At 39.1% G+C, this 22,972-nt stretch overlaps 1 protein-coding gene across 3 annotated transcripts in view; it reads right to left on the bottom strand.

Annotated features, from left to right (window-relative positions):
- Positions 1-22,972, bottom strand: part of ube2o (ubiquitin-conjugating enzyme E2O) — a 55,637-nt gene that overhangs the window by 19,374 nt on the left and 13,291 nt on the right. For 2 of the 3 annotated variants that reach the window (XM_074687823.1, XM_074687806.1), the window contains exons 2-9: positions 7,666-7,725; positions 5,435-5,545; positions 2,698-2,795; positions 2,484-2,547; positions 1,787-1,930; positions 984-1,093; positions 732-882; positions 401-458 (exon numbers count right to left, since the gene is read on the bottom strand). In XM_074687823.1, the coding sequence (XP_074543924.1) occupies positions 401-458; positions 732-882; positions 984-1,093; positions 1,787-1,930; positions 2,484-2,547; positions 2,698-2,795; positions 5,435-5,545; positions 7,666-7,725 (796 nt within the window). The remainder of the gene's footprint in view (positions 1-400; positions 459-731; positions 883-983; positions 1,094-1,786; positions 1,931-2,483; positions 2,548-2,697; positions 2,796-5,434; positions 5,546-7,665; positions 7,726-22,972) is intronic. The other variant, XM_074687815.1, reaches the window with a different exon arrangement.

The following is a 22,972-nucleotide window of genomic DNA, read 5'->3' as shown; positions in this document are numbered from 1 at the left end:
TCCTCCAGAAGAAGCAGAGTTTGCTGATGCTTACTCAGCACATAAAGCTGCAGAAAACTGATTACTCATCATCCCGTATCAAGAGACACCTGAGGGACAGGTGGGGTTTGATTTTATAGGCGTACTATAGTAGCATGAATGCATCTGACACCACTTAGTGACTGATTTTTCTGAGAAACTGTAAAAAAGTTTGCACACCCCTGATCTACAGGATGGTCAATAGAAGAAGATTGGTGAGAGAACGTAAACACTATGGTTCCTGCTGAATGTATTATTTGAGTGTTAGATGATTAATGTTGATGTCACACATCTAAAAATAGACAAATCAGAGGCTTGCTGAGTTCATGAAGGAGGCAACATTCGAGAGTAGTGTGTGAGCGTGTGAGTGTTCCCTTGGTACCTTGTGTGTCTGCGTTTTCTGTCTTCTTCCCCGAATCCTTCTTGAACATCCTTTTCAACTGAAAGAGACACACACACACACACACATGAGACGGATGATCCAAACTTCTCCATGCTCGCTGTTAAACCAGGAGAATTCAGACTCTCTGCGGCTGCTGCTCATTACTCTCACTTTTCGTGGAAACAGGTGAATCTAAGTGTTGATACTTTCCTGGGGGAATGAGAGGCTGCAGTGACCTACATTCTCCCAGCAGGGAACAGGTTCTGCTTTAATGCTTCAAAAGCACAACTCCTCTCTCCTCTGACATACATATGGAGCGATTCATACACACCTTTCTTACCACGGGGTCTTCAGGCAGGACCGGGGCACCTTCGGGTCCCTCACAGGTGATTCGTGTCGCGTCCCCCTTTGCAGGGAAAATATAAAGAGCTCTCTCTCCCAGCTGCCTCTGAGTGTGGTCATAGTATCCCAGACGCCTCACCCTGAATTCAAGCAGCAGAGGAACGTTAGAGCCAGAGCTGCACGACACGGATGTTCTCTACACATCCAAACTGAGCTGTGAAATTTCAACTTCTCCACTGACCTGCAGAGGTTTTCCTGTGTGATGGTGGACGGAGGAGGGTAGACGCTGTCAGAACCTTTGGGAGAGTAGCTCTTTGTGATCCACGTCACCTTCAGCTCCACCACTTTAACCTGAGTGAACACCACAGAGACCTTTAACAACACTTAAACCCTAATCCATGAGAGTGTGTGACTCAGATACTGACATTAGAAAAGTGACTTTTTAGAGGACAACTCAGTCATTAGATACAATTAAGAGCTTTTACAAACACAACACTAATAAGTGACGCATGTCGCTGTGATTCACCTTCAGAAGACTGTCACTGAGCACTCAAAGGTATTAAATCTGGAGTTTCTTTCCAGGATAAAGGCTTAATTTCCTGAGAGCACCATCACCCACTGTCACCTAATCAAACTTTGTAAACTCAGTTTGTAGTTTAGTGTCCAGAGGATGAGCAGACTATATGTTAGTGTTCCTCACAGCCTGGTTTTCTGAGATGTGTCTGTAACGTTAGTGAATCCTGGTTATTTCCAACCAGTGCTCATCTACCAACTCAAACCTCACCAAGCAGAGCAGAGGCTTTTGGTCTACGTGGCATAAATGGGTCAGCTTTCTCATGAAAGTCAGATGTAAATAACATTTACAAATAACTGATTTTGGTGCTGATTATCTTATTTTAATTTGTAGATTATGAACAGGGGTTAAACAAGAAGATCATCGACTGGAAAACACTCGAAAGAAGAAAAATATGAACAAGAACAACTTTTTCATTATTTAAAACCAGAAAACTTTGAAAACACTGCAGCCTGTTACTGAGTCCTCACCTCTTCTACCACCACCCTGAACTTGCACTTCCTGCTGAGGACAGGTTTGACCCCTGAAAGCCACTGTACATTAGAGAAGACTTTTGCAGGTCCAATCAGGACCTGACCCGGGTAGAAACCGTACGCTTCATCGAAGAACAGACCCTGAAAAACAAACAGAGAAGATATTTAATCTAACTGGTGAAGAATGATGTTATTTTTGGTTGGAGGGGAAACAATAAAGCTTTATCTTTGGGAATAAGCTGTTTGGATGCAATAAACAGTGAGACAGAGCTGATCTGCAGGTCTGACAAGAGTTTACTTCTTGTTTTGTATTAGCTTTTTGTTTTGCAGAGCAAAAGGTCTGCATCCCTATATGTCATAACAAAAACTAATAAGAAATAGGGTTAAGACATACCGTGGGAAAAAGTTTTAAATAACTTCCAGCTGAATGACTCAACAGAGAAGAAACTTATCTTCACATTAACCACAAAAAACCCACAAAATAAAAATCAAGGTCACCTCTGGAAGAGATAGAGGGACACATCAACCTCACCGATCACCAGAAATACTCAAAAACTGAAATATTTACAAATAGCTAACGAGGCGTTGCAGCCTGGAAAGCAGCCCATTTCAGAGGCCCTGACCCCTGACTAACAGCTGTCCCGTTCAGCCTGGATGATCCTGAAGTGACAGAGAAGAGCTGGTGGCAACGTACCGAATCGCTGACGTGCGGGCAGACGTCGTAAAGCTTGGCACCGTCCTCCACACTCATGGAGCACCTGCACGGAGGCAGACAGAGGGAGAGCAACAGCTGACATCCACTGGATTTGGCACAGAGTACTGCGTGTGTGTGAGCATGCACACACACGAGCAGACATGGTCACTGCACACACTGGGTAATCACACACACACACTCGCACACAAAGTACCTGGCTCCATTAGAAAGCTTGAGGATGATGTGATTAGTCAGGTCGTACACTTTCCCCAGCCAGAAGTCGTAGGCGATGTAGTCACCGTACATGAAAGACTGCAGAGAAACAGCAAAAACATTTAAGCAAAGTAAATAATTGAGCTTCATGAAAGTTTTTTACAAACACAAAGTTTTACCTCAGTAACACTTTAATCAACCATGACTGCAGATGACTGCTGATCTGAATTTAGCATCAGATTGTAAAAGTAGGATCCATACATCAGAGAGTGATTACTCTGTGTTCATCAAATCTATTTTTCATGCTTGGCTCTCCTTATTTTTGATGTTGTTTTTGGCGCCCCCTGTGGACAAAGTGATAAGTGATGTTCTTCGCTGATTCTGTAATTTTTTTTTTTAATGCCTCACACAGAAACTGGCTCATGAGACCAAGTCGCAACCTCAGATTAAAAACTATGAAGCCCATGCAGAAGTGTTAGAAACTGCATTTCTTCAAGTGCCCACTAGAGGTTGGCTGCAGAAACCACACACACACACACACACACACACACACACACACACACACACACACACACACACACACACACACACACACACACACACACACACACACACACACACACACACACACACACAAGGTTAAAGTGGCTGTGAGGAGTTTGAAAGTGAACTTGAAAAAGTCTCCCTTCTAAATATACGCCCAAATGTTATCCACACTGGATGGAGATTATGAGTGAGATTATCAGTGCCAATGTAGGTTCTTTCGAAATGCTACGTCATAGCTTCTTTGTAGCTTCCTGATTGGACCGAGAAAGACGCACTGATGCTACTTTAACAATTATAAGTAAATATGATTTTGTAGATAGTATATTCAACAATGATTTTAGTGTAAAAATGAATGTGCATCAGTTTTTAAGCCCAGGTACAAAAGATAAACCTTTAGATTACACCAAAAACAGGCGAGGCCTCAGGGAAACACTGATGCTGCATACAACATTGACACAGAGGAGTTGCAGTTCACCAAATTTAAATCTGGAATTTTTCTGATGAAAAAAAAAATGGATTAAAGTCAATTCAGTTTAGTGAAACACTTTAGGAACTGGCACTTTTGTTTTGGAAATGTTTAATTTTTTATCATGTTTGGGTTTAAAACGTTTAATTTTAGCTCAGTCAAGCACTTTATATGTTTTCTTTTTTTTATTATTGTGTTTCAAATAAAGTCAACATTTCCCTACGTCTTATTCTTGTTTAAAGAGGCTGTGAGGAGTTTGATAGGGATCTAGAAAAAGTCTCCCTTCTAGATATATGCCTGATCGTAATCCACGCTTGAAAATTATCAGCGCCAATATTGTTGGTTACAGGTCATTTCAAATTGCTGCTTCTTAGCTTCCATTTCGGGTCATCTATGACCGGATTGATGTATGACGTGTCTAGGTCTCTATGACAACAACATGCCGGCTGGCGAAGTTTAATAGTGAGAAGAGATAAAACACAGATATGTAATGAGGTGGACACTGGAGCCTAACTGTCAGACAGAAAAAGGAAAGAAGAGAAGAAGAAATCTAAACGGAAGCATAATAGAGCACGAGCTAAAGGCTAACGCAGGGGCTAATCTGTTTGTGCTAACGTCCATTCCAACCCACAGTCAGCAGTTATTCTGCAGTGGCCTGTTCAAACTTGAGAGTCTATCAATAAAATGAAGAGTGAGGTTACGTTAGCTCTGATTGGTAGATGTTGTACGAACATAAGTAACTCAGTGTAGGAACTGACAGTCTGCTTGTCGACACCGTAAAATGTATTTAACATGGATGTAATCTCTGCAACGTCACCCGTCTGTTCCCGATACTGTAAAATGAAGCCAATCAGCAGACACATCCACATTTGATATGACATGGATATTTGTAAAGTGCCAAATCACAACAAATGTCATCTCAAGACACTTTACAAAAACATTAACAGGTCTAGACCTTTAATGTCATTTTAATGCTGTAAAAGTCTGTTTTTATGGCTGGGTATGTACGAGACTTCTGGTCTTTCTGAAGCCAGTCTGCAGCCTAACTTTTAGCACTTCCGCATAGGCTCCATTTTTCTAAACCAGATCTTACCTTTTGGTTGACATGTTAGCCTACAGATACGTCGTATCACTGGGCTGCTAATAGCGCTACATACAGCCGGCTACCGACGTACGGTACAAATTCACGTTTGCTTGTTGTCAAGCTTCAAACAACAGCACTACATAACTGTACTGACAAATACCTTATTACATCGCTCTGTATCTGGTGAAAAGTTGTCTTGGAACAAATTTTCCAAAACGAACACACGCCTGGTTAAAAGTCACAGTTTTACGACAGTGTGTGAGACTCCAGGCCAGAAGGTGGCGCAGCAGTCCATTTAAAACAGATCCTCCTCATAGCGTCCTTAAAGCGATTAAAACTAGCGCAGCAACATTAAAGAGCTGCATCAGGTTCAGACAGCAGCGTGTGAGTTTCTGTGATCCCAGCATGAGTCACAAGGTCCAAGTGTCACAGAGTGTGTGTGCCTGTCACAGTGTGTGAGTGTCAAAAGGACGGGAGGAAGCAGGAGGGACAGAGCGGGTCGACAGCATTAATTACAGACCACTTCATTTGTCAGAAAATAAAAATGTTATTTAAAGCTCACACGATACAGTTTAAATGAAGCTTTCTTATGATTGTATCAAAGCATCCTGGGAAAAAAAAGTGAAAAAGGTGGTTTCTTACCCAGATGTGCTGCAGGTCTTTGCTGTTGACTGGATACAGGACACAGTTTGTTCCCACGAGTTTCACCGCACACTCGATGTCGATGTTGGTGACAATACCACACTGGTTGTCCTGAAACACAGCACGGACAAAACAGTCACATCATCATTTATGATCAGAGAAGTGGGTGATTCTTAAACTAGGGGAACATTTCAGGTATTAAAAGTTTTTTTTTTAAAAGTGCTTTTTTGCTTCATATTCTATTTGTTAGCAAAGTTTATACCTGGAATGTACTAAATTCATTAGTTGGCAAACTTAAGCTCTAATGAATTCTTAAATATTTAAGTCATTTAATAAATGGATAAAAGTTGTGACTATTCCTTCAACATTAGTCCATATTATATTGAATTTAGGGTTATTTAACATTTCTATGCAAGACTACACTCCTGTGAAATTAGGGATGCACCAGTCCGATCCCGCTATCGGGTATCAGTGCCATTTCAGCCCCTCAAAGCTGGATCAGGTATCAATGGGAAAGGATCTGTCCAAACTTGACACTAAGGCGAAACTATGATTAAGTCTACAGGGTACAAAATTTACAATTGAACAGTCATTTCTGTAAATTCTGAACTGTTGTTTTAACCAAACTGCTGTTCAACATCTAAACACTTCTAGTTTAAATAAATATCAACCTCAGTAATGCCATATGTACTCATTTGATGTCTTTTGCTCATAACAATACCCGTCTTATCCAACAGTAGAGCATGCTGGTTATTATCTAACACTTGTATCGGATCAGTATCGGTCAATACCTATATTGTATATCACAGTATAGCCAAAATTTATAAGAATTATGGCACAACAGTTGACATTTTCTCCAATTTTTTGGCCCTTGTGCTAACTGCAGACCTTGAACGTGCCACCACCTGACCTCCATCACCTCATATTTCTGTGTATTTTCTTCACAGTTTGTTTTTTATAACATCTATAGTAAGAACACCAGAAAATGTTGGTAACACAGTTAACGAACAATTAATGCGCCCCATGTACAGACAGTCATTCTGATGAAATATTAATGAGGAGGAGTTAAAATATGCAAAATTTTCTTTATGGTTTAAATAGTTTATAAAATAGCTTTGTCATGTTTTAATGATTATTTTAAACAATAAATAAAAATAGGGATAGACCGATTATCGGCTGGGCCGATTATCAGGGCCAATATTTAGCATTTTGAAGCATATCAGCTTTTTTTTTTAATCTAATGACTGATAAGAAACAAATTTAAAACTGTGTTGTTGCAGCCATGATGCAGCCGCTTTGCTGTCTGCAGTCACTAATCAGTCCCCAGCACTGTCCCACCCACAGTATCATCTGATTGGTTACAAGCAGAGCCATGGCTTGGGAAACAGCCAATAGGCAGTGCAGTTATTACAGTTATTACAGTTATTACAGTAATTACAGTTACACTGAAATTTTGGAAAACTTATTTACAGTAGAAAACTTTAGCTATTTATTTTTCAAGTTTTCATTTAACTTAATAAAACATGCTGCTGAGCCTGGGAGCTGTTTGATAAACTCGTGCTTAAAGGTGTTTAAATGAAGTAAAGCGTTGGAGTTTGTATTATTTAAAATGTTGACACCAATATTTTCACTTTGACTGCAAATTAATATCTGCTTCAAATATCCGATATCGGCCTCCTTGATCACAAATAATCGGTATCGGCCCTGAAAAATCCATATCAGTCTATCTCTAAATAATATCCACAAGCATGTAATCCAGTGTTAATTTTGAAGAGCAAACTTTACATTTGAGAAATCAGACAGCACAAAAACTGCAAATTCCAACACATGATTAGCATTTTTTGCTAAATAAATGATGGAAGCTGTTAACTTTCTGTTTTAAAAGTGACATATCACTCAAATGATCCACTGTAAAATTGGTCATTGCTTGAAATTAATATCTAGTAAAATGATAAGTTTACCCCATGGACTTAAAATGTTCCCCTAATTATAGAATTGCTCAGCTACAGAACTGTTAACTGATCATCTGTATTTCTGGGAACTGAAATTGTCCTCTCAGTCTTTTAAAAGCATCCATCTGTGATAGTTTTCATGTTTGATGCATCAAATACAAGAGAGCAGTGACGACAAACATGACTGAGAAAAACAAAGAGGCCTGAATGAAGTGAAGCTTGAAGATAAGACAGAGAGGAGGTAAAAGAGAGCTGGATGCAAACGAAGGACTGACTTACATTCGAGTTGTTTCGTCGTACAATGTCTCTGATGACGATGGACCGATCCTCCAGTGTCAGCTGCAGAAGAAAGGGCAAAAAAAGGTCACAACCTCATATTTTGGGATTCTGGCACAAGCAGAAGCTGCTGCAGAGTTTATCTCTGAAATCTCACCAGCTTCTCTTAACTCCTTACATCAATGACCCTGAGAGGAACTTGGAAATTTAAATGGACACATAAATCGCAGTCACACCTCAAGCACGACGGCATCACTGATGTGATTTGTCACAGCCTTGTCGTGTCCCTGCTCACAGCCATAAAGAATGCAGCGTGCACACTCAGCAGAGCTGCAAAGCCCCATGAGAGCACATCAGGTTATTTTACCATCCAAACAGCTGAAACCAGTATTCTGATGATCACTGCAAAACTGTTTGGATTATTCACAAACAGATGCAAAGAGATTCACTGACAGGTGATGGAGAAGCAGGGCCACAACAGAGATGATGGAGAGTTACAAGCCTGAAGAGATGGAGGGCAGAAAACAGGAGCTGCTGAGCTAAACTTGGCTCAAGCTGAGCTCCCAGAGGGAAACCTTGTTCCTGAGCTAAATTCTGCTGCGTCACTGCATCCGTTATCTCAGAATCAGAGCAAAATACATGTTTTAACAAGAATTACTGTCTCTGTGTTTGAATCTACCAGTGTTTCTCTCAGAAAGACAGTTTAAAGAGGGATTATCCTGCTTCCCCATGTTTTAATCATTGATGCAAAGTAAAAAATGCTGTGTTCAGACTAAACCTGTGCAGATCTTAAAACCACTACATATTCATATGTTGTAGAAATCCCTGAATCTGTAAACTGCTCAAAAAGATCTGTTCTAAAATTAGCACGAGAACTTCACGAGACCTTTATGAGACCTGCTGAAACGATGACATCATCAAATAAGATCTCTGAACTGGTTCATGACCATAAACTGAAAAAATTAATAAATAAAAATTTAAGGCCATCGGACACAGCTCAAAGTGAGGTCGCCACAAAAACTGCTCCCCCTGGTGGCTGGCTGTAATACAGGTCAAAGAATCTGTCTCCCTAGTCCAAGGGTGGTTATGGAGCCTCATGCTGCTTCTTGACTCCTTTGCAGCTGCTCCTTATAGCTTTAAAAAATATATATTATTAAAATAAAAAACTTTGATTTTTTTTACAAAGGGTATGAATGATGAAAGAAACTGCACTAAACAAAATCATATTTTTGGAAAACTTTTTGAAATTTTGGTTTTTCAAAGTTGTTTGATATTTTGCAAATTAATTGCATTTCAATTCAAATTTATTATTTTTTGTAAATGTCTTTAAATTTAATTTTTTTTTTAGTTTTTGAAAAATAATTTTTTGTTGTTGCCAATTTTCTTACAATATCATTTTTTTTTTAATTTCTTCAAATTTCAAATTTAATTTAATTTTTTTTTTCAATTATGCATTTTTTTTTGCAATTTCGGGAAATATTTTAAATTTCTACTTTCTTTAAAATAGTTTTTGAAATTTTGGAATTTCAAAGTTGTTTGATATTTTGCAAATTTATCTCATTTGAATACTAATTAATTATTATTTTGTAAATATTTTTAAATTTCAATTTTTTAAGTTTTTGAAAAAAAAAATTTTTTTGATGTTGCCATCTTTTTACAATTTCAGCTAATTTTTGAAATTTTGCAAATTTCAAATTTTATTCTTATATTCTATAATAAAAAGATGCTTATTTTATTGCAATTGCACTTTTTTTTTTTTTTTTGCAATTTTATTACAAATAAAAAACCAAGACATCACATGTACAATTTCCTAAATTCAAAAAACCTTTTGTTTAGATAATTATTCACAACATTTTAACTGTGTATAGAATTTTACCCACTTTATTCGTCGTTATAGTGAAATCTAATATTAGCTCTGGAATGACTTTAATTCAGGTGAGCTGATGCAAAATGGCTATTTTTGACTAATTCCAGATGGGCTGTGGTCAAACTTTAAAAAATAAATACACCTTATAGAAATGTTTCTCAAATCTGTATGCAGTGGTGATATAAAGATATGAGAGGTTAAAACAGGGTTTTATGTCTCGTTTAATAATGATAAACAGCTTTGTCACCTGGCTCCACTCAGATTCTCGTGTGTGATGGCAGCACTACTGACAGGAATATTTTGGCTTCAAAGGCATACAAAGGCAAAAGGCAGACCCATGCTGTCCACTCTATATACAGCCTAGCCTTGCCTCAAAAACCAAGGTCTATCCATAGCTTCAACCCAAATTCTCCAGAGGGCTGGCCAATGGCTGGGAAGGGGGTTTTTGGAGAGGGGAGTCTTAAAGAGACAACAGCTAAAACATTTTTTTTTAAACAGAGGCTGAGATAAGAGTATTCTCCACCAGTATGAAAAAATGTAGGATAAATTTAAAAACTTGACATTGAAATTCCATCTTTTTCTTAGTTTACTATACAGAGCAGAAAGGACCTCTTGGGTAAACACTTTCTATTTTGCCATAACACTTTACAGGGCATCTGATAGATTGGACTGAAATGTGACCTCCGTTTTAAGTATACTGGATTAAGCTGTATCCTATCTGTAAAACAGAGGTAACAGTGTTATGAAGCCATTCAGAAACACACGTCATCAATGTGCTTCACCTGTTTGAGATTAAGAGGAAGTGATGGTGAAAAGTTTCACACCCCGGTCTCACTTCTTAAACAGCCACTGGCACAGAACTGAACCATCAGTCTGAGCCTCACTGATCCCATTAGACAACATTTAACAGGATTCAGGCCTGATGTTATTAACTGAGACATTTCTACCTGAGAAAAGCTCCGTTTAAAGAATGAACCCTGAACTGCAACACGAGTGATTAGCAATCAGCACAGCTTGCTTTACTTCCTGTGGTATCCCTGCAGCTCTTCAGCCTGTGCTGATTCACTGTAAAAGGTACAAACGTTGAAGCGATGGGACTCTGATCTACCATGTCTGAGAAAACATATGCATCAAACTAACCTTATTCCACTGCAACGATCACCTCAGACACCATGTTCAGCGTGGGAGGTTCAGATGTTAGTATCATGTTGTTTGTCTTTAGTCAAGGTTTCCACTTTTACAAATGAAACGATTACAAAGATTCAGAAACAGTCACTTTTTTCCTCTTCTTTTCTTTCTTTTTTTCTCCAAGTTTTTGTGTCTTTACTCATATAGAAGAGAATAGTGGATGGAGCAGAAAATAGGGCAAGAGTGGGTCACCATTGTCTAATCGAAGGGTAATTGAGTTCTTCAATAAAAACAAATTTGAAAACTCAAAAGCAACAATTGCACAACAGCTAACATAGCATTTAGCATCTTAGCAGCAAACCAACTGCTTGAAATTGGCTGAGGTAGCTAACCGTGGCGTTTAAAAAGTTTTGTAGACAATGAAAGGAAGGGCATTGGTAGAAATAAACAAAAAGTAAAACAAAATATTGCTTGATAATCCTTCGCTATCAATAGACTTAAGCTAATGTTAGCATTGACCAAAATTTATATGGTGTTTTAAACTTAAATGTGGCTAATCTCTAGCACAATACCATTTTTTTCTATTTTTGATCAAATAATAAAAACGAATCAATTATTTATCTACTGCATTTTTACTAGGGGTGGGAGAAAAAACGTTTCACATAAGTATCAGGAATTTGTGTTTTACGATGTTAAAATAAGGATTCTTTGTTTTTTTAAATCCTTCATTTTGGTCTTTCTAAACTGGATAGGAAAACAGTTACCACTTTTCTCCAGCAGAGAGCGAAATGTTTTTCTCTTAGTCAAATGATGTGCATTTTTCTACTGATAATAGTCTGTGGACATCATCATCATAATTCAACCTTTTCACTCAGTTTGGTGTTAAAAAAGTGAACTGAAAATCCCCAAAAATCGGAAATATCAAAGAATCGCAATTTGAATTGATTCGGCACCCCAAAAATCGGAAAGAATCAAATCATGAGAAAAGCATATCGCCCCAGCCCTAATTTTCACTCTTTAATAGCGAGAAAAACAACAAAACAGGCTAGCTGCCACAGCTAATTACACATAGCGAGTCCTACCTTAACGAAAAAAATTAATGGAATAGTTTTTAGGGAGAAAGGAAAGAATAACCGGGAACATTTGTTGTGTTTTATTTATCTAAAAGAAGCCTCCCCTGTGTAGCTGTAGCTTCGTCCATCGTCCAGAGAAATCCTGCTTCGGTTACTGCTGTCTCTAAAATGTCCTCTTCTCTCCAACTCCTCTCATCAAATGACACCTGGGATCAGCTCTGGCCTCTGTGTGACCCTTACGGTATCAGTGGTATGGATAATAGATGGATGGACTAACTTCAATAAAGATATACCTGCAGGAGCCGGCCATCCACCGCACAATCTGCTCTGCTGGCAGCGAGCACACAGAGAAGTGGAAGTGAAGCACCAGCCAGAGCCTCTGAGTTTGGGCAGAGACAGATGGAGGTAGAGGAGGGAATGTAATTAGGAGTAAAGAGAGCGGAGAAATTAAAACCATGGAGGCCTGCTGCATGTTAAGTAAAGACTGGGGGAAGCAGACCTCACAGTTTTTAGTGAAGTAAGAAAAACAGGAGCGGGACAATTACTGGCGGACGAACAATGGCTGATGATTAAAGGCTGAAGCAGGGATAATGAAACCCAAACGAAGAATGCAGATTCATTTCTGGGAGTTTGTTGTGATACACTGTAAATAAAGGCAATCCAATCGAGATGGCTTTGTTAGGGGCATGAATAACAACAGTATTCACATTTTATACCATGTATAATGTATATTTCGGGTCAGTTATTCAGAATCCTTGATCATTAAAGGCAATGTGAGGGTTATCTGTTTGGCATTGATTACAGTGACAACTCTAACCAAAATTAGACACCATTACCCACAAGTACTATCACCCACTGTCGTAAAGTGGTGACTCTTGCCAAGGTGTACATTTGTTTGAGTGAAGGAACTTTCATTTCATGGATTATGGATAAGCAAGTGTTTGTTTTTTGCCCCCTTTATTTTTCAAATATTAACCAAAACATAAAATCAACTTTCTGCCTTTGTTGTTTATTTTAGGTCTTCCTAACGATTTTGATTCAGATGAAAAAAATGTATCTTGTACTGTTTGACAAAGCAATCTGACCGTTTATGGTGGAGTTATATATACGTATGGTGAAAACAGCCCTATCTCACAATGATAAAGAATCCTTTAAAAAAATCCTGGATCCAGTAGGTGATCCAGATCACCTCCAAAATTGAACTGCCTCTTCCTTCTCTCATTTTGAACATTTCCTTAAAATTTCATCAAGATCTGTTCGTTACTTTTTGAGGTATTTTGTTCACAGACAAAAAAACAGACAAACTTTCCCCAAAACATAACCTCCTTGTCGGAGGTAAAAATAGACGTTAAAATATGAAACTATTCAAACTTAAAACATTTGATGTTGTTTTCTTCATTTATTTGATAATGCAAGACCCCGCTGAAAAGTTTGGAAATGCTGATTTAGAGAATTCCAAACAGGCTAGGACACCGTGTTCTGTTAGCATGTTGAGGCTTTTGTTGACATTTGTTGCTCCAACCAGGATGAAAAAAATAAAACCGGTTTTATTCTTAATATCCTGTCTTTTTCTGCGTAAAGATATCAAAAGCATACATAGGGAAAACAACACATTTGAAACGATACAGTATCAATGCCTGGTACCTGCTTGCAACCTGTATCGATACTCAACCATACTAATTTTTAGTGCTTTTGAGTGTTTATGTGGTAATAAATATTAATTTGTTTAATACTCAAATTTTCAAGTTTTTCAATTTAACATATTTATTCTAGAGGTAGACCGATATATCGGCCGGCCGATATATCGGGCCGATATTTGGACATTTGTCTCTATTGGCCATCGGCCGTATTTTCTTTTAAAAAGACGATTTTTGATCCGTTGTATAAAATGATGCGATTTTTGATCAGGCACAAAAAAGATGAGCACCTCAAACTTGTGGAACCACTTGGATACATTACATACTTTTGTTCAAATTATATTAATAAGTTTAATTTCTTTTTTGACATTTTAAGAAGAGTGTGAATGTTTACTACTGCTTGTTACATTGTGTGTTTACTCAGACAAAATATTTCATTGTTTTGAAAGCTGAATAAATGTTCAGAGGACTGGACACGACTTGTAATAGATTTCTTTTAGTTGCTCAGAAATTGCTGTGCTTCACAAAAATGTGATAAATATATATTTATTTAACAATCGGCCTGAATATCAAAATGGAAAAATCGGCTATGCATATCGGCATCGGCTGCCCAAATTTGGAAAGCATCGGCATCGGCATCGGCCCCCAAAAAACCCATATCGGTCGACCTCTAATTTATTCTTTGATAAAGAACCTTGCAATGCTGTGTTCATGTCTAGTATGGAAATTCAACTACTCTTCCACTCCCTCACAGTCACAAGGATGCCAAAACATGGTACCTTTTGATTTTATGTGACTCGGTACTTGGTACTACATACTAGGGATGGGTACCGAATAAGGTACTTTTATAGGTACCGACCAAATTCTGTCAAAAGTACCGGGTATTGATTCATGTAAAACCAAAAGGTACCATGTTTAGGTGCCTAAATGCATCCTTGTGACTGTGAGGGAGTGGGAGAGTAGGTGAATTTTTCATGCTGGACATCAACACAGCATTGCAAGGCTATATATTGAAGAACAAATTTGTTAAATTGATTTTTTTTTATATTTTATTATTAACCAAATTGATATTTTTAACCACATAAACATAAAAAAGTACCGAAACTTGGTACCGTTGAGTGCCGGTACTGATTGCCAGGTACCGGGCATTTGTATCGTATTGTTTCAAATGTGAAAGGTACCCATCCCTACTACATACGGAATCCAGTTGGTACCAATTTAAGTACCTAATTTGGTACCCTGCCCTACGCTTACACACACTCAATGCAAACACACACACACACACACACACACACACACACACACACACATACACACACACTTGGATCCTTCTTGCCTCTACCCTGTCTCCCTGTAACATTACACCACTGAATTCTGGGAGAGGAAGTGGAGTGTGTGTGTGCGAGTGTGTGTGTGTGGAGGGGGTTAGGATCGATGAGTCGCCATGTTCCCTTGTAATCTATAACACAGTAGCAGCCTGTCTGGTCCTCATGTCTCTGCTGTTGAGAGTAAGACTAAACCCACACACAAAGAGACACACACACACACACTCCTGTCTCTTCCTCATCTAAACCTTTAAGCTAGGAGCAGCACAAAACACATTCTTCGACAAACACACACACACACACAAACACACACGCAGCTCGTCTTCATTAATATTCTTTCAGCGCATTGTGCTGCAGTGTGCTGCTGTAGTAACTGATTTCCTCCTCAGTTCAGAAACCGTGTGTTTGAATCAATACCATTTAGCGCTCTGAGAGAGACGGCGAGCGGATACAGCACCTTAGGTCTCACTCTGACCCACGGACAGGATCTTTGCTGTTAACACCACTGATGAGCGTAATATGAATCTGCCTGTAAACCAGCTGCTGCTATAATGACTGGACGGCCTTCACACACGCCTCTCATTAGGGCAGAATTAATTTCCCAATACACTTCTCAAACCATGTCATCAATCACACTCTGTTTATGAATCCTGCTATGAGCGAGCATATTCCTTCAGAGGGTCAGAGGAATGTGAAGGGGGGAAAGTGCCGAGTCACTGATCACAGGATATGAAGCTGTAGATGTGAAAATGTTTACCCTTCAGTAAAAGGAAGCATTTTCTTGTGGTGACAACATCAACACACAAACAATCCGATGGGTTACAACAGAGCAGCTGACTGTTGCTAAGGCTCGTGTAGTGATGCTAAAAGGAGAGGCGGAGAGGAGGTGGTGGACACAGAGTCAGACAACAATAGAAAGACACAGGCAGAGCGTGCATGAATGGATGTGTGTGTTTGCGTCCTGACAGAAGACAACCTTGGCTACCTCTCCCAGCGAGCTGATAAGGTAGAAGGGGCTGGATTGATTACAGGGATCGATGGGGGACAGAATTTGCTTTGACTTCCCGGCCTAATTAACACGAGTCACAAATCAGGTGCGGCACGAGGAGGAAGAAGAGGAGGAGAGAAAGACACTGCAGAGGACTGCAGATGAGTGCCACGCCTGTTCTCCTCTGACAGACACGATAGATGATACAGAAAGATGAGCAAGACATCCAAGTCAAACAAGTTGTTTGCAACAGGGGGAGTCGTGCCCTAAATGAACATACAGATACACATCTGTCTATAATAACGAAGAGCAGTCATTATACAGAGAACGTTCTGAGCCAACGTTTCCTGCCTCAGGCCATCAGGGCTCTGCTGCTACATCACTCGAGTTTTAGGGAATTGAAAATAATTTGAGCTTATCCAAGAGGAGGTGAGGAGATTATTAAGTAGAGAGGCCCTCTGGATCCACACCCTTCACTCGATGTGAAATTGAAAAGATAAACGCAAAGTAAGAGTAATTCAATAAACATTGATCATAGTTTTCTTTTAAGTAAGTGACACAAAATGCAATCTTTAAAGAAGTCTGGAGTTTGAAGAAGGATAACTGTGATAAAAGTAGAAAATGAACATGGTGGATCATTGCATACTGATGCCTTTGACCTGCTTGCAATGCTCTTACATCCCACCTACATGGATTGGATTCCATCTCAAGTAAAAAAAGGTGTTAAAGGTCCCATATTCTGCTCCTTTTCTGCAGTTTAATATGGATCATTGATGTCTTCATGAAACGGTAGTAACTGGGCATGACCTTCATATGTAAATGAGCCACCGCTGATACCGCCCCACTCTTCCACGACACTGAGAGCGGCGCCACGAGCTCCGAGTGCACAATGTTTAGAAAACAGCAAAGCTCGTTTACCGTAACATTACAGGCTAAAACAACAGGCTAACTGCAGCTAAAGTTAGCATCCTGAAGCTAACACAGAGTCAGGTGGGGACACTGAGGAAAAGCTCTTACATCTGCTCCACAGCACACAGCATTTAAAATACTCACATTTCCAGGGTCCCAGGTTTGTTGGCGGATGAGTGGTAATGTACCTGGATTAAGGACCAGTCTATTGGCTAGCCCTCTGTTGTACTGTCCAAAGTTGAAAAAGCAGTCGGCCGTGAAGTGACTAGCACACACATGCACAGTTTTACTGAGTGTAGCTGGCACATTTTCTTGATAAATGAACTCTAGACACTTAGTATTGTCTTCTTCCGAGATGGGAAGCTTGTGCAAGGAACTGTGTGGCTGTTTACAGCCAAAAACAGAGCAGTGATGGCTCTTCAACTTTGGCATTCTCCTGCCTGCTGGGGAGGGGAGTGGGCGGGGAGGGGGTTCGGGGTATCTGCTCCGGTGGACCAATCAGGTCAGACTTGCTCCTGATTGGTCAAAAAAGGGAATCGCTGACGTTGGCAAATCCTCAAAATCCAAACAGCTCGTTTTAGGTCAGGATTTTACATTCACAAGCTCTACTAAGTACAGGTTTGGTCATTAAATATCACATTTTGTGGGCTGGGAGGAAAGCCAAAGACCCACAAATTTCACTAAAAGACTTAATAAAGTGATTTTTGCACAATATGGGACCTTTAAGGGTTTGGATGATGTAAGCAGAAACCTTTCTATCCTTTCTTTAAGGGCATTTAATGTAGGGTTGAGTATTGAGCAAGAACCTCACGATACAATACGCATCATGATACTTGGGTCATGACACAATAATATCACAATATTGTGATATATTGCGTCATTCTACTCAGTTAACTATTTTTTGAAGAAAAACCTAACTCAAAAACGTAAAGTTTGTCAAGTTAGTCACTTAAACTTCTACGACATTTAACTAATGTTGCAAAAAAATCATTGGGTGAAAGACGTGGTTAGTTGGTGAATCTGATAAATGTCACTTGGTGCAACCAATGTTACTCATAAAAAATCTCATGACTATGATTATCAGTTTATCAGTCCACTACACTGTAAAATTAAACTTAAAATGATTTTAAACTAACTGACCCAAGAATAGAGAGAAAAAAAATGCTGTTTACGGCCTCAAAACCCTCATCATCAAGTTTAGGAATGAAATATTTTGAATAGCTCTTTGGCGCCATCTACTGCAGTGGAGGTGCGGAAGATGAATTGTATTTCCAACTCACCTTAAAAAAATGATTTTTTATTTTAACTAAAATATCAATGTTCGGAGTTGAAATATGGATATTTATCACAGGTCAAAGTAATGTGATGTATTACAGTATCAATATTTTTTTCACACCTCTAAGTACTTGTATCCATGAAAAGGCCAAAGCTTCACACATTTAAACTTAAACCACTCACACTCTAGTGCAGTATTCCCCACGTTGGAGAAGAGATTTCCAAGCTGGCTTCTCATTGGTTGAAACACAAGGGTCACTTGATGGGTATGACTAAATAATCTGTGGACATTTCCAGACTGCAAAATATCAAGACAAATCCTACATCAGCAAACCAGAGAACCAAAGATGAGTATGAGCTCTGACTCATAATAAACCAGACAGAGAACTGCTCCAAATATATCAGAATAATAAAGATTTGATGGGCTTTCCAGCAGTATAAGATTCATTGCCAAGAGGCATTTTTATAACAAAGAAATAATCTATTTATTTCTCTTCTAAATGGAGCCACATTTGTAAGGAACATGCATTTGTAGGATGAGCAGCAGAACGGAGTATGTGGGTAGCACCCATGAAAAAACTGTCAAATCTTCTCCACCACTGCCAAACAGTTTATTCTGCTACTGCTACTGACTTTTCGTGCTTAATTTAGTTTGTTAATATACCATAGTTTACTCAAAATGTGGAATCTTTTTCTATTAATCATAATTTAAGCTTCCTCTTATTATTCACTCTACATATGAAGTCCTAAATGAAGTTTTTTGTCATAACCTTGGCTCTACACCAACTTTTTCATGAACCACACAAAGTAAAAACTGGACTTGTGGTCAAACCTGGTTAACAGAGGTTGAACACAGAAACATATAATAGCTCGCAGCCACAGATGTCGCAAGTGTGACTCAGTTAACTGGTGACTGTCAGCTAATAAACCATAGCCTGTGCAATTAATGGATGTAGGCAGTGTCTGAAATCACTCCCTTTTTACTTTACAGTGGACACGCCACTTTATAGTTCATTCTGAAATCTAAGTTAGCATGATCACACCCTATGTAGTCCACTCAATGTATCCCACAATGCATTTTGAAAAGTAGTGTATGAGCGATGCTCACTGTGTGAGCTTTATAAACCATCATGCATTGCAGTTAAAACAAAAGAAGAAGTGTTTTGGAAAACTTACAACTGTAAATCCTCAGCCGTCCATGAACGGCGCAAGAGTAATTATGTCACTTCAGTGACTGGGGAGTGAGCAGGTAGTGTCTGTAATGTTGTTTAATTTTGCTGAGTGAGTGGACTTTATAGCCCACTATTGTGCCATATCATACCGTCTATTTTTGACAATATAAATTGGTCATTTTTGCGGTATTTACAGTGCAGAGGCACAATGACATTTGACGCTCCCTGCTGTGTACAAAACAACAATGACCAAGAGCTAAAGTAGCACGGCAGCATCAAATTCGTTCTCACATGGGGATTTAGTGATCTTTTTTAGGGATGCACGATATTGGATTTTTGCCGAAATCCGATATGCCGATATATCGAAACCCCTTTTGGCCGATACCGATACCGATAATCACAAGTTTGTTTGTTTTTTTCACTGTAAAGAAAGCTAAGTCTATCCTGTACTGGAATTTATATGTTACTCTTATTGTGACGGTTTATTTGTTTAAGAAACACACATAAAACAAGACAAAACAACATTTGATTTTACCATAAATAAGAAATGTATTGTTTTTTCAAACTCAAGACATTCAGTATTGAAATACAGAAAAATAATGTCTTTAGATCACATGAACTTTAAATGTACAATGCATTTTCAAACATAACCAAGTTGCATTTGATTATTTTAGAGCTACTGTAACAACCTGGTGACAGACACAGAGCTCTGCAGTGCAAATAAATGAAGTGCTACATTTTATTTAAGGAGCTTATTTTTCAGATGGAAAATAATAATCCTAACTGAATAGCACCTTATTGGCTGTGCTTATCAGCAGAAATTTTTATATCTGCCGATACCGATAAACGTGTTTTTGAGCTTTAATCAGCCGATACCGATATTGTGCCGATAATATCGTGCATCCCTAATCTTTTTGCCTGCAAGATAAACTTTTCCTCCTCCAAAACATCAGAGTGATTTCGGACACAACCAAAGTCTCACAGACCTCTCTCGTCTGTTTCTGATTTTTGAAGCAAATCAGCTGGCGTGGCCATAATAGAGGTGATGCAGGCAATGAGCCTCCACACTGTCGGCTTTAGGGCACCCATTATTCAGCTGAGCTGTGCATCTGATTGGGCAAACTCACGATATTAATGCCCTCTAAACTGCTGAGTTAGAAAAAATTCCAGTCCTTGTACAGTGTGTGCTGAAAATGAAGTTAGCAATTTGGACAGGAGATGATTTTTTTGTACCAGGCTGTAAAAATATTTATTTCTGCCAGCCTCAAGTGGACGAAACGGCAGATTCAAGCACTTCCACATTGTCTTATATTTTTAGACCTGAAGTTACCGCTTGTAGCAAATAAGTTCTACTGAAAGTCTGTAGTTAGCATGGTCACTCTTAACTCCAAAAACACTGTTTGCTCTTACTAGCAACTAACCAAGGAACAAGTAGACAGAGCATTTTCCTGATGGTCACAGTTTTAATTCTGAGTAAAGAATGCTAATTCATCTGAATGGAGGGAGCTTCTCTGCCAAAATGTGCACGCCCCTTCATGATGCTGAAGCTCGCAGAGGGTTAATGAGGTAGATCTTCTAAGGCTGATTAAAACATGTTGAGAATAATTTCTACTTTATTAGTTATGTGGAAAAAAAATATGCCTTTTCTTAGAGGAGAGGAAACAAAAAAGGAAACAAGATCTAAATTTAAAGCAAACTCCTGCAACTTTGGATGACGTTGCCACAAACAGCTGTGGATGAATTGATCCCCACACCCTGACACGGTCTCCTCTCTGCTGCAGGACAGTGCTCTCCAACTGCAGGCTATTGTGCGGGACACACACAGGGTGCACACAGCTCTATTTAGAAGAAGGCTGGCACAGGCCCTTTCACCCACAGAGACTGTGAGGGGATGAGACAAATGACTGATAGCGCACAGTTTCTATAACTGAGCAAAATCCTCACTGCGCTGCTCCTGAGATGAAACGGGGAAGGATGAAAGCAAAAGAAGTCATCAGGAAGAGCAAAACACAAGGAAGTCAATCACTGAGATGAAGCCAGGGGGTTGCTGGGAGGGGAAGAGAGGAGGTGTAGCGGGGATGAAATGAAGATGAGGAGACAACGAGGCGCAGAGGAGTCGCTGCACAAGCCCAACAAGTGGGAGATGGGGGTTGAATCCCAGAAGAGAGATGGAAAGAGTGAAGGAACGGGTAGAAGCAGGAGCCAGAAATAGAAAACACAGCAGATAGTAAGATAGAGAAGAAGAGACAAGGAAAACATGAGAGTGAGGGAGAGAAAAGGAGGATGGGCAGGGCTGACACTGCAGAGGAAAAAGGGAGGATTGGAGGATGAGGGATGGAGACAGAGGAAGAGGAGGAAAGAGGGCTGCTGGGATGGATGTAGGCTCCAGCCGCTAGGCAAGTCACTTTAGAGTCTAGTGCTGTGTGTGTGCGTGAGAGAGATAGGATGAAATGAGATCCATTCACTTAGGGCAGGAGCTGGACCATCATCCAGTCAGCTTCATCATTACGTCAACATTCTCCAACACGGCTCTGCTGGGATGCTGAGGCAGAGGTTAACGTGTAGAGGGGGGACAGAGCAAGAAAGAAACAGAGGCAAACATCCTCAGAGACTGAGGATTAAAGGGAAGGGAGGAGAGGCGGGGATGGGTGTTCATGTTTTGTCCTCGTCATATCAGATTTACTGTAAACACAAGCTGCTGACATCACCCTAAGTGGTAATTAGACTCTGTTCAAGTGGGGATTTATTGGCAGGCTCGTATTTGTTGGACATGCTGCCACAGATGTTCGACACAGCAGAAAGTGCAATGCCAACAGGCTAAAAATAACCGCAGACTCTCTGTGGCTTCTTTTAAAAAAAGCATCTTAGATTTTTATCAGAAAACATCAGCAATCAATCATCGGGAAAGAGACAAGAGACTAAATGTTCAAAGAAAGTCCTGAGCTTCACCTGTTTGCATCATAACTGCTGTTTTTAAGAAAGATATCATTTCTTGATACGGCCGTTCATGGAGATGCTGATGAAGTTTTTCCCTCATCTGGACAACATACTGGTGAAATAGTAGCAGCTAGCTACAACAAGGAGATCACTATTGTCTTCTTTAGTGAGAATTTAATAACTTTGGCTTGACAGATCTTGAAATGCATTGTACTTTATGAAAGTTTATATATTTAAAACTGGAAAGCATTGGATTTAAGCAACCAGGTTGTTTTGCAGGCATGTACAGATTGGTGTTCCACAAGGCTGCGTACTAGGTCCCCCATTCTTTTACTTACCAAAAACCCACATTTACTATCAATTTTGGAAAAAGATAGGGTTGATTTCTGTTCTACTTAATATTTTCTTGTGTAATGAAAAAAAAATCATGTGGTCATTGAGAAATTTCTAATAAAAGCTTGCTTTTCAAATGAGAATCTCAATCTCTATCTAATAGAAATTAAAACACGGGTTAGTGGTTAGGGTTGTACCTGCACTGCAGAAACTCAAAATGTAAGACAATCTTTACAACTTCTGTTTTTTAATTTTTATAATTTAATTTTGTCATCAACTACAAACATTACACAATGTAGGTAAGGAAATGTAATGCTCAGATTAAATCCAGGAAAAAGGCATAAAATAAATTTGACTAAGAGCTGTATTGCTTAGAAGTTTGATTTAATTCAGTAAATTAAAAGTAATCAAGGTAAAATAGAAAAGTATCTAAAAAGAAACACAAGTGCATTATGTCTTATTTCTAATAATAAATGTATTACTAGACTTAATACAGGCTACATTCAGTTGACAAGAGCAGAAAAATGTCTTGTATCAAGATATTAGATAACAAAAATGACGCCTGAATGAGTAAAGAGGAAAAAAATGACTCCTCAAGTTTCTTGTAGTAAGGAGGATATCTGAATACAAGAAAAAAAAACAAGTAATTTTTTCTTTGGAAGAATT

This window comes from Halichoeres trimaculatus, unplaced genomic scaffold (assembly GCF_033239565.1).
Source record: "Halichoeres trimaculatus isolate MK-OKI-2021-1 unplaced genomic scaffold, fHalTri1.1 fHalTri1_scaffold_2, whole genome shotgun sequence".
NCBI lineage: Eukaryota > Metazoa > Chordata > Actinopteri > Labriformes > Labridae > Halichoeres > Halichoeres trimaculatus.
This window is presented reverse-complemented; position numbering and strand designations above follow the sequence as displayed.